The sequence below is a fragment of the Centruroides sculpturatus genome, unplaced genomic scaffold, assembly GCF_000671375.1.
Source record: "Centruroides sculpturatus isolate CEXI.00-Female unplaced genomic scaffold, Cexi_2.0 scaffold1696, whole genome shotgun sequence".
Taxonomy (NCBI): domain Eukaryota; kingdom Metazoa; phylum Arthropoda; class Arachnida; order Scorpiones; family Buthidae; genus Centruroides; species Centruroides sculpturatus.
The window spans coordinates 73531-91660 of NW_019385819.1; the positions used below are offsets into that span (position 1 = coordinate 73531).

At 32.0% G+C, this 18130-nt stretch overlaps 1 protein-coding gene across 4 annotated transcripts; it reads right to left on the minus strand.

Annotated features, from left to right (window-relative positions):
- Nucleotides 1-452: 452 nt before the first annotated feature.
- Nucleotides 453-17863, minus strand: LOC111642329 (protein PELPK1-like). Of its 4 annotated transcripts, none has more exons than XM_023388661.1 (6): nt 17649-17863; nt 14135-14287; nt 10652-11932; nt 9206-9318; nt 1162-1255; nt 453-1073 (listed from the first exon to the last, which is right to left on the minus strand). In XM_023388661.1, exons 2-6 carry the CDS (start codon nt 14273-14275, stop codon nt 1008-1010), a joined length of 1695 nt encoding a protein of 564 aa, XP_023244429.1. In that variant the 5' UTR covers nt 14276-14287; nt 17649-17863; the 3' UTR covers nt 453-1007. The 4 variants fall into 4 exon arrangements, with proteins under 4 accessions (XP_023244429.1, XP_023244430.1, XP_023244431.1 ...); XM_023388662.1 differs by lacking the exon at nt 17649-17863 and adding an exon at nt 16939-17464; XM_023388663.1 differs by lacking the exons at nt 14135-14287; nt 17649-17863 and adding exons at nt 12242-12322; nt 13697-13922.
- Nucleotides 17864-18130: the final 267 nt, after the last annotated feature.

The following is an 18130-nucleotide window of genomic DNA, read 5'->3' on the forward strand; positions in this document are numbered from 1 at the left end:
CATAGAATACTTCATACAAAAGCACATGAAGTTATCCTATCTTTAATAATTTTAAAGTAATTGAGTTAATAATAATTTGTGAAATTGGATAAAATTTATTCTTTTGAAATTGGAAGACAGGATTGCATTACTATAGTGCATAATTTTTTACAGGAATTTAAGATTTTATTAATAGATCAAACTGTTAGGATTTGAATTCGATTCTGAATATATTTTGATATGAGTTTGTGTCACTCTCGGTAGGTCACAAATTATCTCCAAACTAATTTTGGAAGTAGTTTAAAAGGTAAACTTCAAAACTGCATGAAATTAAAAAAAAAAAAAAGGACACACAGTATTGTACATTTTGCTTAACATGATTTTATTTTTTAGTCCTAAAAGTAAAAATTCAAAATGGAAAAACCCTAAAATTATATAAATCTGATTATTTCAAAGACAAAAGTACATTTATCTATGATTTAAAGCTCATTTATAAATCTAAATTTGAAACAGAAGCCAATACATTTCTCACCCATTGTTAGCAGAATTATCAAAATATAAAAGAGTTCATAACACTTGATTATAAAAATCAGTGGGGAAACAGTAAATTAAGGCACCCACTCATTACAAAATCATTGTGAGCAAAAAAAATCTTAAGATTTTTTTACGTCAAACGGAAGAAAAAACCAAGTCTTCATAGACACAAAGACGGATTCCATATATCTACTATGACATCCGTCTTCCGAAGAACAGGAACTCACATTTTCACTAGTCTTTATTCTAAACCACCAAAAACGGAAAAGTCTCTCTCGTACTGTGTAATAACTGCCCTGGAAAAGTCCGAACATGATATTGATCAAATAACACTACACTAATTTACACACAACTACTTTTTAACATGAAGAATTGTGTGCCAATGTACAAAAATTCAGTCTGTGGTTTGATTAAATATTCCAATTGTTTTTATTTGGATATTTAATCAAATAATCCTCAAAGGAAAATGCAAGTTGCATATCTGATTGCATTCTTCATTCTGCACTTGCTTTGATGGCAATGACATTGACTTCACCGTGATCCTGGATTTCAGTCTTTTGCTGTGGAAATTAAAGTACGATAAAATTTTAAAAAATTAAAAGAAGCAAGATAAAGGAATTTTAAGAATTTTCAATTAAAGATTCTTACCAGTGAATTATTAATAGTTTTAACACCATCTACACAATACTGGAAATAGTGTTCCCCTTCTGGAACATCATATGTAGTACAGAAGACATTATCTCTGAAAGAAAAATATATTACGTAAACCAGAATGTTCAATATTTGAGGTTTAGTAAGTCTTAATTTAATAATTTTGCCATTATATCAGGCGTCCATTAGTATTGAATGAAATGCACTAATTCATCAGTATGTAGATTTGCTCTGATTGTTGCAATTTCTCACAGCAGACAAACTGGAATAGTTTTGACAAAGAGTTAATATAGCAGATATTAAAATGTATGCTTATGGATATGTATACTTGACATTTACCCATTCAGAAAACATGTTTGAAAATTAGAAAGAGCATTGAACATGACTTCAAGTTTCTATTGAACATTCTGATTCAGTATTAATAAATTAAAAATAGATGCAACAAAAATAACTCTTAAGAAGGCTATTTTGTAGCTTTTTATGCAATATGCCTAAAATAAAACTCATTTCATATTTATATTTAAACATTCAATTTTACTTTTTTACAGGTCTTTAAACATAACTTTCTAAATATATAAATTGAAGCTTGCAGAAAATTAAAATAGAAAATCACAGTAGACTAATACAAAAAAGTTAGCAATGCTTGTATGCTTGTTCATATATAGAGACAAGCACTTAAGTGACCACTCAAATAATAAAAAAAAAGTCAGTTCCTTTAGTCCTCACAAGGAAAGCAACTTTGCAATTTTCTAATTCATATTTCCATTCAAAATAAACAGTACTAAAATAATTCATTTCAATTTCTGTAAAAATGTCAATTAAAAAAAAACAAGAATGAATGAATAAAATCGTTTATGATGTTGCATGTTATAAAAAGATAGTTATGTTCTCAGAGAACTAAAAATTATAAGAATTACATATACTAGTCATTTAAAAATTAAATTTTACCATATTACATATTACAATCTATATTACCACTTAAGTGTAAAAACCATAAATTAAACAGAAAATATTTGGCACAGTTTCTTGACATATGAGACACTTATTGAATGATAAATGTGCCCATCCCAGATCTCTGTTGTCAAATAAGCTATACAAGACAGCAAGATATGTAACCTAACCAAAACATCTTCAGATGGACAGATATAGCAATACAGAAGTTTTGATGCAAATCAAATGGTGTTGAGACAATAGAAAAACTTGAATGTTTGGATATATCATATCACATTTCTACAAGCTGTCATTGAATATTGGTTGCAACACTGATCATAAACTGTAAAATCTTCAAACCTGAATGATGATTCCTTGAAAACTGTTCTTAATTTAAGTGTTGCAACTATGTTCCTTTTCCATTCTTGTCTTAAATAACAAGAGTAAAACATTAGTCTTGCCTATTGTACAGTACATTTGAAATTTCAACATACTTTGGTATCTCAAATACTGCTTATGTGACTATTTTCTTGTGTTTGTTATAAGCACACACACTTTAACAACAACTAATATTTTCAGTTGATCAAATCACCAATCTTCAATTTTTAGAAGTTTTACATTATTATAAGTTCAAATTAGAAAACATACAAACATCTTTAATGTGTAAAAAATTATTGATACTATATACAATTTTTTCCTATACATTTAACATTAACACATTTTTAGTATTCATACTGAAGCCTTTGTTACTGAATTATGAAATAAAATTTTATAAACTTTTGTATTGCACAAGAATATTTAAAACATGCATACAAATAAAGTTCCATATTAAATTTCTTAGTAACAACAGCAGCAACAGGAACTAGAAAAGATTAGTCTACATCCAAAACATTAATTATGGATTACTCCGCAGTTAAAAACATAACATTAATCACAAAGTACTGCTTAAATTTATTTTGAACAAATTAGAATTTGATGCTTTTAAGATATGAAGATGAGAATATCACCTTGAAAACAGTTTTATTTTTTTTTAATTTTAGTAAAATGACAGCAAAGATTTCTACTAAATAAGAAATTCCTTATTTTACTTTATTTGCTAAAAAAGGCACCCTTAAGATGTTAAAAAATAAATATTTTAATCTGCACTTTAGTGTAAGTTAAGTCTTTCTTAGGAAGAAGAAATATGTAAGACTTGTTTAAGATTTCAATTGATGATGCTTAGATAGAACTGTTTTTGGTATTAACAATTTTCAATTATAAAAAATGTCTTTAATAGTTATCAAAATTTACCTATAAAGCTTTATTTTCTTAATAATTACAGGATATATTTTTACATTAATGTTTACTTTGGATATGCTGTTTATTAAATTTAATAGTATCAGCAGTCTTCAGTATTTCAATTATTAATACATTCAATTTGTAATTGTTAAATCAAAATATTGGTTTATATCTCAACTAAGAACAATTATCTGGGTGTGACCTTAAGCTAAGATATATCTACACGTGCAAAATTTTAAATGGAATTCATCAGTATGATTTAGCTTATAGTTGTTTTTTTTTTTTTTTTTTTTTAACTTTTTCTGCCTTGTGGGCACTAAGAGGGCCTCTTTTAGCAAGCCCATTATGAATTTGACCAGGTCCACAATGTGGCAGCAGTGGACTGGTGAGGGACAGGGCCCAACATAGTTGGACAGACCATCAACTGGAAAATACCTGGGCTTTATTGACCCATCTGGATTTGATTCCATGTCCCAAGAGTGGTAGCGCTCCACCTTCACTGCTCAGACATTTGGCTTAGCCTATAGTTACAACAAGACTGCTTTCAGAGGAGGTGGTTTATGTCACCAAGTGACACCCCTCATCATCTCATTGAAATCCATGTATTTTGAAGATATGCTTCAGACATAAATTAGTGGTACATATCTATGGCTGGGAGTGGCAATTCTCACAAGTTGCGGCCACTTCTGGCATGGCTGCAATTTGTGAGAATCGCCACTCCTAGCCAGCTTTCCACACAGACTAGTTTTGGTGGCAACAGCAGGTGAATAATCCTAGATTATTAGGTGACGTTGACAAAGCTACCAATTGGTTATACAAAGGCTTGTGTGTTTTGTCATCAGTCAGTTGGTATTTTTGTTTGGTTGGTTTCTTGTCCATGCTATTTTCCAATATATATATTTTTAAACTTATCATAATTTCTATTGCTTTTTTGTTTATCTCATTTATTTTGATTTAGTTTTTATGTAAAAACAGTTAATGACATTTAAAAGCTGAATTTGTATAACAAAATTTATAAATTCTTTATTAAAATCTCAAAGATATATAATAATTTAATTTTTTTTTAGCTATTATTGTAAGGAACCAAGTCCAAGCGTTATTTTTATTTTTGTTTTTATTCTATTTTTTTGGGGGCTTATGTTTTGTTAGGATGAAGGTTTCCTCACCACTCACCTTAGAAACTTAAAAATAGAAGAAGAGAAACCAACTCACCGATGAGAGAAAAGCACCGTAGATAAAACTCGCGCACACTTGCGCTCCCAAGCAAAAAAAAAGTAAGTCCGCACCGAGAAAGAGGGGGGAGACCCCACAAGCACAACTTAGGAACTTGCTAAACCTTATAGATTAAAACATCCTGAAAATTGTCAAAAAGAATAATGTAAAAGGTTAGCGAGTATTGTTGGAAAATAGACTGCCAGGCAAACAGGAAAAATTTATTGTTAGCAATAAGTATGTAAATGAGGGGAGTGATCTCACTCAGAATTGTGACGTCACTTCATAGTATAAAGACCGAACCTCAAGTGAAAATGACCGAGGTGAGCTTCTGTTAGCAACGAGCGTGGTGAGCTTCATAGCAGCGAGCAAGAGAGAGGTGTCTGATAGGATAAAGTAGTTCCAAGGCAATTTTGAAGTTATTCGATTTGTGGATCGAAGGTTAGAGAAAGTCTTGAGAGTTGAGGAAAAAGGTTCCTAGTATATTGAGGTGACGATTAGGACCTTTAATTCATAAGAATTATTGTACATAAGTCTTTGAATTTTTTGTCGAATTCCAAAGGGAAATAGAGTTAAGTTAGAAAATAGATTGATTGGAGTTTTGTCGGGTGGATTCTTATTGATTTATGTTGAATAAATTGTTATTTGATTTTTACTAAATTTTGTATATAGTTATTACTAGAAATATTATTAAATATTGCATTGTTTTTGATTAACTTTGTCATTATTTAATTCAGTGCACGCTTAAAGTCCAGGTCTGGCACATTAACGTGAATCCGCATAAAGTACCCATTAGGTAACGGTTATTTCTGGCACACAGTCATGTCGATAATCATTGGAAAAGTCGGAAAAGTAATATAGTGCTTTACATTATGAGGAAATATAAAATTTAAATACTATTTAATTGATAAAAGTTTTTCATTGAAAATTTTTTTAAATTTAAGTATACTATTTAAGAAAAGTAATATAAATATCTTATATATAAAAAGTTATAGCACTGCAGTAGAAAAGTGGCAAGTTCCTGCAGAACATCTTTCACACAGATGACTGAGTGGTGCCACTGAGTGGCATCACTCAGAGTGTCAACCATCTGAGAGTCAACCATCTGAAAGCAGCCCTAGAGTTATGGAGTCCACATCTGAAGCAGTTTTGGGAGGAGTAACAGTCAATAAAAAGTTTACTTACTCTGACTTTGATACACTTATAACTTGAATTCAGTATGTTTAAGTATAATCCTAAAAAATAGCTTGATGATTCACATGGAGGTGATAAAATGTCATTTACCCTCATATATACATATAGCTTTTAAGAATAGTGGGAATCAAAAAGGAGCTAGAACCAGCAAACAGTTTTATGTACTAACTCCACAGCCGTGGTGACAAGCATGTTTCTCTGGGGTATAAAGAGAAAGTAATGCAGAAATCATCAATGAAGGAGCTAACAATTTTAAAGTTATTATTCAAAAGAATTAATGTAAAATTTTCCAAGAATGTGCATTAAAAATTAACTTAATTGGTGTTCTGGAAATGATATGTTAATAAGTAAACAGGAAAATTGATTAGTGAAATTTATACTATTTTAATATTAACAAATCAAAATTTGGTTTTGGCCCAATTAATCTTTGACCATGTCCAAAGATCAGCAACAACAACAAACAACAGCAACCATTTGACTATGCCAGAGTTTGTTAAAAATTAGCAAAACTCTGGCATTGACAATTATCTTTAGAAAATAAATTAAATAGTGTTAGATCAAGTCATTATCAGTTTCAGCTAGCAGAAAGTTAAATTTATTCTAAAAGCTAGGATATCTAAATAGAAGCAATTGCTTCAATACAATTTGCAATAGTGTAGAATGAAATAGAAAAAAAAACTGAAAATATTTGATCTTAAAGGACAACATATTGAATTTTATAAAAATTCTATGCATGCTATTATGTATCCATAATGAAATATCATGTTTCCATTAAGGTAATCTAACAAAATGCTTTGCTTTGTCTCCCGTGATGAAAGATCCCTGATAGATTTAATGTTTTTTTACATTATGTATCTCCTAAGTGTGGTCATCATTATATACCTCCTCTTTATTAATTTTGTATATAATGTAAAAAACTAACTGTAATTGAAATAATATTTGAATAAATATCAGAATATGAACACAAACAAGAAATTTCATTTTATTATTGGATTAGAAGTATGTATTACTGAAAGATTACACTTTCAGTAAACATATTATATTTAGAATTATGAACAGAGTACTGTACATCAGTGTATCATATGACCTACTAGAGTCAAAAAACTGACAGTACAAATAATAATAAAGTTGAGTTAGCTAACAGAAAATATTGACTGAAGCAGGTATTTTAATATACACTATTTGAAATTAAATGATAAACAACAAGGTAAATTTTTACAATGTAAGAAATACTGCTTCATACATAAAAAAGGAACAGATGATAAGTAAAATCAATTTAAATTTGACTTATTTTCTATTAAATAGGCTCTTTAATATGAACTATTTACCATGACAAGTATTGATGAAATAATGTCATATTTAAGATGGGTTTCAGTCTTGTATTTGTATGGAAATCATCTGACAAATGTAGATCTGCTTTATTTATTACTCATATTAATAAAATTAAATTAAAAAATGGGTGGAGCATTAAATTTGTAAAATGATTTAAACTATTCTTAAATTATTCAAGCAGAAAATAAATATAATTACTGTACATAAAAAAATTTCACCAGAAAAAAAACTATTACTTCATTTCTTTGCTGTAATTAGATTATATCAAGAAAAATTTTAATTACAATTTGAAATTATCTTCCAACATAGAAGAGTTTTAGCATTGAAAACTTTATATGTTAGTTCTGCTGTTTGCTTAAAGTGCAAAACTCATAGCCGGAAAAACAAATTTTATTATATTGTCTGATATATTCACAATTATATCACTTCAAATTTATGTATGCTTATATAAAATAACTTAAGAATTATAGTTAACATTCATACCAGTATATCACAATTCAGTTTTTATTTAAAAATTTTTTATTGTCAAAACAATGAAAGCAAAATGGAGGACTAAGACTAACATTTGTATAAACCATAAATATTTTTTCACTCTTCATCTTTCCAAAATGTCTGAATTCGATCTTAACTTCTTTAGAAACTGAATTTTTAATAAATTCAAAATGCAATATAAGATTATATCACATATTTGAATGTTCCAAATATCATTGCAAAACACTATATTCTAGATGTTTTTATATTCAAAATCCACTTCATATAAAAAATTTAATATTTACAAAGTTACATCACAAAGTTTATCTCAAAATACTTTATCTATATAGAGTTTAATATGCAACCAGGTGACTACCCTTTTTACAAACAATATCTAGACTTCAAGTTTATTTAATTTGATAATGCCTTGAAAAAAAGCAATGGAAATAATTTGTTTTGCATGTTTTACAAGTCATAAACACACTAAATGATTATCATCAAGATGAAATATGACTTATTATAGTCTCAGTAATTCATGAGATTTTAAGAGCATACACTAGAAAAAAAATAAATGAGTCAAATACATAAAAATGAAGGAGGAAGACTATATACTGTGTATAAATTTTGTTTATAGAAATGTGTCACTTTCTTCCAGATGAAATTAGCCAAAAAGTGGTGCTCCAACAGTAACTGCTTGAATAAAAGCAAGAAGTGCTTAATAAGCTGTTATTAATTGTTTGTTTAAAAAATATCAACTGCAGTGTAAAGATTTCAAAACTAATATACAGTCTAAAGCATCTGAATAAAGATCTGATTAAGAGAAAAAGGAAGAGTCAGACTGCTCAGACTGTAACAGTAATTAATGACTTTGAACTTGTGAAAAATAGCAAATTAACAAACATTAATGTAATGGATAATAGATTCAACAATATTGCTAAATGCTATAATTAGGCCTTCAGTGTTAATAACATGCAGTTTTGGAATAATCTTTGACACTTAAATTATTGTTTCAAAAATCAGTATAATAATAATTCATTTTTATTCTATATACTGTATGTAATGTCTATGAATATTATTAGTAATAAATGGCTATTAGAGACTGGCATCTGTTAATAACAGATGACAAATTTGTTTAATCATTAAAAAATTACTCATTCAAAATGAATAAAGCAGTAATTTGTGATTAATTTATAAGTAATATAAATTTCTGCAATCTTTAAGAATTTAAGTTATGAAAAAACTCATGATTAGGAAACTGGATAGTTTGGAAAACAAAAGGATTTGCTACTACAAAAACATGACATTAATTACACAGTTGTTCATTCTAATCCGACATTCTTTTGTATATGGCATGACTGTTCCTGCCAGATTCAGAATACAAATTTATATTTCCAATAGGAATCAAGAAATCTCTGAAAAAATTTCTGGCTACATTGCCAGAATTTTTCTAAGAAAATGACTATGACAAATTGAGACAATACATAATTTTGAAAAATACAATTTATAAAAAGGATAAATTAATAGTTTTGTGGTTCTTGTCAGACTATTAAAAAGTTGGTGTTTCATTTAGAAAAATATTTAAATTGATAATTCAAAAATATAACAATATAAAAAAAAAACTTACTTTTCTGTTAGAGTTAACTGTTCTGTCCAATTAGTAAAAGTTCCACATAAAGTAACTTCCTTTCCTCCATGTTCCCAAGTGAAAGTTGTTAGAATCTTTGCAGCTGCTGATTTCTACAACAATTTATATCTCAGGCATAGTATATATGTACAGAAACATTTATATAATAATAAAGTTTACATATATACATAAACATTAAGAGTATAAAATATTTAAATATATTAAAATCAGATATTTTTAGATTTAAAAGAAAACATTTATTTCTAGAGTTATCTTTAAAAGTGCAATGAAAAGTTATCTTACATTATTAAATTTAATCCAAAAATGTTAAAAACTTACCACTTTAATGTAATGTAAAATTTTATATAATTCAAAATTCCAATTATGAATAATGCATCAATTTTAAAATAGTCTTATTAGCACTTAAAGTATATCAAAAACCTGATCATATTTTACATCAATATATTCATAACTAATATGAAAAAAGAATTGTAAAACTAATCAACCAAATCAAGATATTTAAATTAAAATATAAGCTTAATTTTGTCAAAATGGATTTAAATAGTCAAAACTTTGAGACAGTGAACAAACCGTTTGGCATAAAGCCAGACACAGATTGGAATTAAGCCACTATATCCGGAAAATAAAACCTTGAATCTGAACTTTTTTCATATTTAATCTCAAAATAATATGATCATAAAAACAAACTTTTTAAAGTATATTAATTCATCAGTAAGTACATAAATCTTAACAGCTGGATATTGAGAGTAACTGGTTTCTTTGACCAAAATTGTCTATTCAATCATTCTAATTAAAAAATAGATTAGGAAAAATACTATTGGAACCAGAAAAATCTAGCATCAAATTTGATTTCAATAGTTTAACAGAATTTAGTGATGTTCTTTCAACAGATGTTAAAAACAGAAAAGAAAGAACCTGCACATATAAAATAGTAATCCTGTTAAACTTTAGGATTCATAAAGTTCTAACTTTTAAAATATAAATTGTCACTTTCCAAATCTATAACACACTAGATCTTTGAGAAGTGACATAAATAAATTCTTGGATTCTTAACAAGTCAAACATCATCTATTTTCATGCAAACAGAATTCAAAAATTCACCTTTTCAACTTATTTCTTAGTAATACATGCCTAACAATAATCTCTAACATCAAAAAGACACTACAGTATTTATTTTTACATACTAAAAAACTTGTCACCAGTATTCCAACTCTAAAAATACACCTGTAGAAAAATAAACTATTTTGAAACACTGACTTAATTCTAAATTTTAAATTCAGGAAAGTTAAACAGTTAGAATACATATGAATAAACAGAGCATTTCCGTTACAAATTGGCTTTATGCATTTAATACCAACAAAATTCAAGTAAAGCTATTAAATTTAAAACTGCATAATCTTAAATTTGTATAACAGTGATACTTACAGGTTGAGATTCAGCTACAGGTTCACTAGGGCTTTTCTCTACAACTTCACTATTGGGTTTGCTTTCTGCAGGGACCGCTGGAATTGCATTAACATGTTCACTATTTGCTACATTGTCCGTTTTAGCTTCTTCGGCAACAGTTTTTGCAGGTTCTATCGTGCTTTCTTCTTTAACACATTCTGGTTTAACCTGTTCTGAAACATTCTGGGGAGAACTCACTTCAGGTGGTGCGACTGTCTGTTCGGGAACACCATTGACAAGTTGTTCTTTAGGAGATTCTACAGTAGGTTGTTCTTCTTTTGGTGCCATTTCAACTGCTGGTGCTGGTGCTTGTTCTTTTGGAGCTTCAGAAACTGGTGGAGCTATATTTTCTTCTTTTGGCACCTCAGTGGGCGGTGCAGTTTCTGGAGATTTGGGTGACTCTAGAATGGGAGTTGGTGGCTGTTCTTTAATTTGTGGAATTACTTTCTCTTGTTCTTTTGGAGATTCTGTAATTGCATCTTGCTCTTTCTTTGGTTCTTCTATCACTGGAGTAGGAACAGGAGGTTGTTCCTGTACTTCTACAGGCTTCTCTTGTGATTGTTGTACCACTGGTTCTGCCACTTTTTCTTCTTTTGCTGGTTCTTGAGTGCTTACTTCTGTTTTAGGTGGTTCAGCAGGTGCTGGTTCTTCTAATTTAGGTGCTTCAGTAACTTCTTGTTGTTCTTTGGATACTTCAGGCACTTGTACAGGTTCAGGTTTTGGTTGTTCTGATGGTGGGGCTGGAGTTTGCTCTTCTACTTTAGTTGCTTCAGGAGATGAAGGTGGTTGTTCTGTTAATTTGGGAGTCTCTGGGGATGAAAGAGGAACAGATGGTGGCTCTTCTGCTTTTGGAGCTTCAGCTGGAATAACAGTTGGTTCTTCTTGTTTTGGTGCGTCCGGTGCCACTTTTGCTTCCTCTTTTGGTGTTTCTGGAACAGGTGCAGGTTGTTCTTTTGGTGTAGCAACACTAGGTTCAGGTGGTGGTTCTTGAGAAGGAGCATTCTCTGCAACTGCAGGTTGAGCAGCTTTTGGTTCTTCATTGGTAACCACTTCCTTTTGTACTTCAGCTGGAATTTCTTGTGGTTTTGTCTGCGTTTGATTTTGTTCTGTTAAATTGGGAGAAGCATTTTCTTTATTGCTCGTATCAGACTTTTGCTCAACAGGAGTATCTGGCGGGGGTGCCGCTTCTGTTTTCTTAGCTTCGTTAGCCTCTTCAGGTTTTATCTCATCTGGTTTAACTATAGAATCCGTTTCAGTGTTCTATAAAGGAAAAATTTAAAAAACAAAACTTTTAATTGTATTAATACAATTATTTAAATAAATTTAATTAGCAGCCAAAAAGCCAATCCAGTAAAATCTTAAAATGAAAAAGCAAAAACTGGCTTGATTAATAGTGTCAGAAGTATTAATTTGTTACAAAAGCAAAGCAGCATATTAAAAAATAATTCTAGAATGGAGTCAGAGGGACTGGATATCAAAATAAACCTTCTTTAAAAAGTTATTTCTATGACATTAAAATCATTACATTCCAAATAATTAAAAAACTTTACTAGATAACTGAAATGCTACCTTTTGAGCAAGAAGTTTCCTTATGAAGGTACACAGTCCACAAAGCACAGACATAAATAACTCCCATATATACTTAAAATTCTAAAAAATTATAAGGTACTGTCACATTCTAAAAAATGGTCTTTTAAAATCAGTTAAAATTATTTTTTTAAAATTCTCTAAAGTTAAAAGTTAATTAGAAGAATCAAACCATCTAAAAAAATTAATACGCAGTTCATTTCTGACACAGATTCCGAATTTGGCACAAGCCAGCAGATAAATATTTGGAAGAATTTATAGACAGCGAGGTAATAACGTTAGTTTGAAGAGCACGCATGCACTAAAAATAGGAAAAGTATTTATCCAGCTTTCCTCATTAAATATCAGACTTACAGGAAGGAAATTAGTTTTTAATAATGCACTTAACCAGTTTAAATACTGCTTCATACCCTTAGATAGGGGGAGAAATAATATTTTAAATATTGTACCAACAACTTTCTCATTTTCATTTAAGATAATTTAATTTAATAAAATATTTAGAAAATGAAAATAAAATTAAAAAAGAAAACTTTAACAGAGAGATAAAAATATATTACAATATAAAAATATTTGTAATTTTCTTGTTTATTTAATTCAAAATTTAGTCAAACAGTTTACATTAATTGACATTAAGTAATATTTTTGTAAAAAAACTGAAACATAATAGAAACAAGAACAAATGTTATACAAACTGAATGTTATTGTAATAATAATAATCAGTATATACAATATTTACTTTTGTTTTCCATTACAAAAATGTTTTTAAATTATTAGAAGGACAAAATAATATTTTTTCTTCTTCTGTAGTGTTAGTCATATTTTAAACCAGTGGTCCCCAACCCCCGGGCCGGTACCGGTCCATGGATCAAATGGTACCGGGTCGCCCAATGAACATTAAATTATTTCCATTTTANTTTAATTCAATGAAAGACGAACCATTCTACAATATACTAAAATAATTTTTTATTTCACATGAAAAAAGTAAGAGAAATTAAATAACTAACTGTGCAGATGTGTTCATATTTTCTTAAATAACATATTTGATTAGAATATTATAACAATGTTATTTGAGAATAAAATAACAGAAATCAATTTATACTTGAAATAAATTTATATTACTTCAAGTAAATTGGAGGAAAAAAAAATTGAACATGAATAAAGCAATCACATAACATTTGTGGAAATAAATTACAGCTATTTTTGTCATCTGGTCTTTTCATTTTTGATTTCATTCTCAATTTATATTTGAAATATGGTAAAGTAAACAACTATTAAATGAAAATAAAATTAAAAAAAAAACAGAATTTAAGTTACGCAGTGGAAACAGTTCAACGAAACTATCTCCCAAACAAACAAATTAATAAAAGTGAATGGTTAAAAGCATAAAATAATTTCTAGTTGGTTATTTAGATAAATATTCTCAACATTACAGCCTACCATTCTGGACTTTGAACAAGAACTTCAGATAAAACAACAGAAGCAAATTCTGTAAGCTTTCCCCTCTTCCAAATCTTGTGATAAAATGCCAAGTTTAACAAACTTTTCCCACGAGAAGTGAGGAGTAAGTTCCACCCAAAATTCTGACAAGATATACTACCCTCCAATCAAGACACTCCACCAACCAGAAGCTAGGAAACCAAAGTAGATCTCAAAGAATGAGTCACGGTTGTTTCCCTTTTAGGAAAGAAGACCATCACTGCCCAAAATGGGAAGCACACAGGATATTCCTTAAACTCATAATTGATGGAATTAGCTACTGTTTATGACAAACACCCAAACTGATCCACTTCCCTTGAGATGGGGAGAAATATCCAAAATTATTGTGGTATCAACAAAATATGGCCAGAAAGTTCTCAGGAGGCATGGAATACAAACCTGAATAGAGACTTCTTCGATTCCAGAATCTCCGTTTGCAGTTATGCTTTCCTTTTTGCTCTTTCTTCGTTTGAGCTTCTTGCTCTCTTTGGTGGGGGGTGCAGTGATGTCCGCCTTCTGTCTACTTGCTCGACCTCCCATCTTTTAGATAAACTAAAAAAAAAAAAAATATTGTAATAATCTTTAAAAAAAAAAAAAAAAAGGAATAAAGACGTAGTGTGTGTCGTAAACAACTCTAAGAATATCCAAACTCATGTGACTATCTTGTAAAGCACCTGATGGTGCAGCTTTCCATTCTAGTTAGCAGAAACTGGTAAAAACAACGAACCCCCTTTTCAACTGAACCGAAATTGGAACAGAAAACTCGGTTTCTCTCGCCCACCCCGATCTATATATATTTACTAAATGTACATTTTTCGAAGTTTCAAGGTCTCGCATGGCCCATGCCAAGTTAATATCCGCGTCAGTGGAGTGAGGCGTAATTGGAATATAGCGTTACTAATTTTCTAAACTTCTCCCTCCCTCTCTCTGGTCGTCGTCGTCGATCGAAAACCATTTTGTTATTTCCTGTCCGTCAGCGGATGACTCAACGCCGAGGGGGTGCAGCTGGTCGAATCATCAAGATCCATCTAGCATACACACCCCCGCCCTAGCCCCGGGTCTCCTCTCCCCCTTTGTCCGAGCTGTCACGTGATCCGGCCAGGTAATGCCGAGAAGCTCCCCACGAACGCAATTTAGGAGATTTTCTTTCAAGAGCGGAGGGTAAAAATTTGAGCACGGAGCAGCTGCGCCCCTTTTTTGCGATGTCAAAATCCGCTTTTAGAGAAGCGAAAGAGACCTGCTTGGAAAAATATTTACGAGGGAAATATTTTGGACGAAATCCAGATAAATCGGGACGAGAAGGAAAAAGACGAGAGGGGGGTTGGTTGTGTTGTGAACCGGGAGGCGAAGAGGGAAAGTTATTTGGCCTTGCACCATACTTAACCCGCGTCGAGAGGGAAAGAGACAAGTTAACTGAACAAATAATTTCGAAAAAGTCTTGGAATTTCACGTTTCGGAAGGCCTACACGGCCACGGAGTTTTTAATCCCTTAATTACACGGCAATTCTGGGGAAATTTCTGATATTCGTCGCTCTAAAAAAAAAAAAGGAAAAAATCCCGAATCGGGGGAGGGTTGTATGAACTCTTGAATTTTTCTCGGGGAATTTAAAGGGTCTCCTTACAACCGGTCCAAGTCGCCTCTTCCAAGTACAGACGACCAGACGCTAAGGAGGGGATCCTTTTGGGTAGCTGGTCTTGTGGTCTTTAAAAACAAAACCCTTTAACGTAGGCTTCCCGGCATCGGGAATTTTTCCAAAAAAATTCCCGGCGCCGTTCGCGTCGAAGGACGAGAATTCTCGAGATTCCAAACTCCTCCGTAACAGAAATGTAGAAAGAGGGGGGAACCTTCCTTCAGTAGACGAAACGGGTCAACGTTCGACTCCCCTCCCGAAGCCAGCACGTGCGCGAGGCCCGGTCACGTGATCGGCAGATGGCCTGGTTTCAGTCATCAAGGACAAAGGCCGGGTGTATGCCAAATGCAGTTTCCGATAAGCTCCACTGCAATTTACAACGCTCGAATTTTTCTTATAAAATTATTAAATAAAGCCATAATTAAAGATTAGGATAATTAGGGATACTTAGGGAATTTTTCTCGTCTTGGAATAACCCTTTTTTACATTAGTGTCATCATAAAAGCGAAACGTTTTTAATGAAGGAAATTTTTACCAAATTTCCTTTTTTTTTTTAACGAACATTAGACATTTCTGATTACGGACGGAAGTTTAATGACATTTCAGTTTAGCAATAACAACGAGAAAAAGAAAAAAAACTAGTGAGAATCAATAATTGCAAAAACTTTCAATTAAAAAAAATTTCCCTAACATTCCCCGAAGGTTTACGTAATTACCCTACAGGCGTTTGGTTTCCAAACTCCAAATATGTTATTAACGACAATTTAGTTTTTTTTTTATTCGAACTTTTCAATGAAAGTCGTAGGTAGTTCGTTAATCAGAAGAGATGAATTAACTTGACTTATATTCAAGTCAAACAAGGCAGAGACGACAAAACAACTTTAAACAATCCCCAATTACTATAATTAAGTCAAGAATTTCCGCTTTTAATTTACTCGAGATTCTTGGCTGACAAGTCTATAAATTACCTCGGAGCAGCCAAAACGGATAATTTCCCGAGTCTATCTTCTATTTCGCTTTAATTTCCCCCGAAAGATATCGGTTTTAGGGGGAAAAAATTCAAATTCAGTATTGCAATTAGCCGCTAGAGGCGCCTCTAAAAAAGAACTACACAACGAAATACGTAGTAGTCTTTTTTTTTCTTTGTAGTACAAATGAGATTTTTTTTTGCCATTAAACGTACCGGTTTTCGCCTAATGAGGTTCTTTTACGTGCTTACTTGCTCGGAAAGTAGTGGAAAGGAACACTTCTTACTCTTTGCTGCCACCGCAGTTTGTTTTGAACCGTTTATAGCTAACACACCTCGTTCCGCTATGTCGACCAACCATTCAGTAAAAAGGGAAAAAAACTTAAAAACGGGGAAGTAAACGGTTTCCGTCAATATTCCTGTCCGTTAAATTTACATAAAGTGTTCGAAAACGGCTTCTAGAGCAGTGCGATTGCCGGGTTTTCGAACTCAGATTTGGATGCGTTGTTATCGGGATTCGCGTGTTCTTAGCATTACGTTACTTCATGATTTCGGAGAACGTTCAGGGCACGCCATGCCAAATTCTCCCGTTTTAGCGAACTTACCAACAAGAGGGCGACGGATTTCAGGCGGAGTATGTCGAACGTTTACATTCCATTCTGTTATAAGCAGTCGGTATAACTCGAGGTCAACACCTCTCTCCGTACAGTCAAGGTCACGTTATTCGAAGAACTCGGCGCGTTTGCGTTCGGATGTCAAAGTGAGCGTGGCGTTACGCGTCACTTCTAGTAACGGCAGGGTAATCGATAGCGCGACTATAGTTAATGACTCATAACACTCGATTTAACGCAATCGAATGACGTAACACGCACGCTCGCATAAAAATAATATAAGGTTCGAGCCGAAAATCGCCGCGAGCAAAAGCGCTCGATCGATGATCACGTGACTCACTCCTAGGGTAAGAGTGTAATGGATGACTCAAAGGGACTCATGCCAAAAGGGAAAGGAGAGTAAAAAAAACCCACCAGCCAATTAAATATGAGCCATAAAAGTGACAGCCATATTGCCGAAAGTCTATTATCTGCAAATATACGATATTTAATCGATTTCGTCTATGTTAGAGAAGGGATAAAGCCCCTAAAATAAGAGTCGAAGTACCCGTTTCTTTGGTTTATGGGAGACAGGTTAAGCCAGATCTCACCCTTTGTTAACCGGCAAAGAGATGGAGAGAAGGAAAAAAAATTACATGAATGAGACAAAGAGCCGGAGAAAAATCGATAGAAGAGACAAGAGAATGTCGGACACTAGGACTTACCTTTCGTTACGCGTAACGAACACAACACGTAACACACCGACCGCTTTTCACACTCCTAGCGAGAACCACACCAACCAAAAAAAAATTAATAAAACACATACAACACACAACACCGGACGAAGGATAGAAACGTCACTTAATACTATCCGTGAGGGGAACGAAAAGCCGTGTGCGAAGCAGTGACCTCCACCAGAAAACCAGCTTTTTCCCGCGCTCCCCTCCCAATCCGTCCGATGAACACCCCCGTCTAGACAGTGGTGGCGGCCAGTCTAGGGTGTTACCATAGCAACCAGCAACCCTCTTTTACATACGTGCAAACGATTGTTACCTACCCGTCCCGAAATCGTACACTCGAGCACCCCGTACAAATTCGGAAAAAAATAAATGTAAAAATATTTAAAAATTCGTAAAAAAATTTAAACGTTTCGCAATGTATACAAAGACAAAAAAGACCGAATTATTATTATTATTTTTTAAATTTT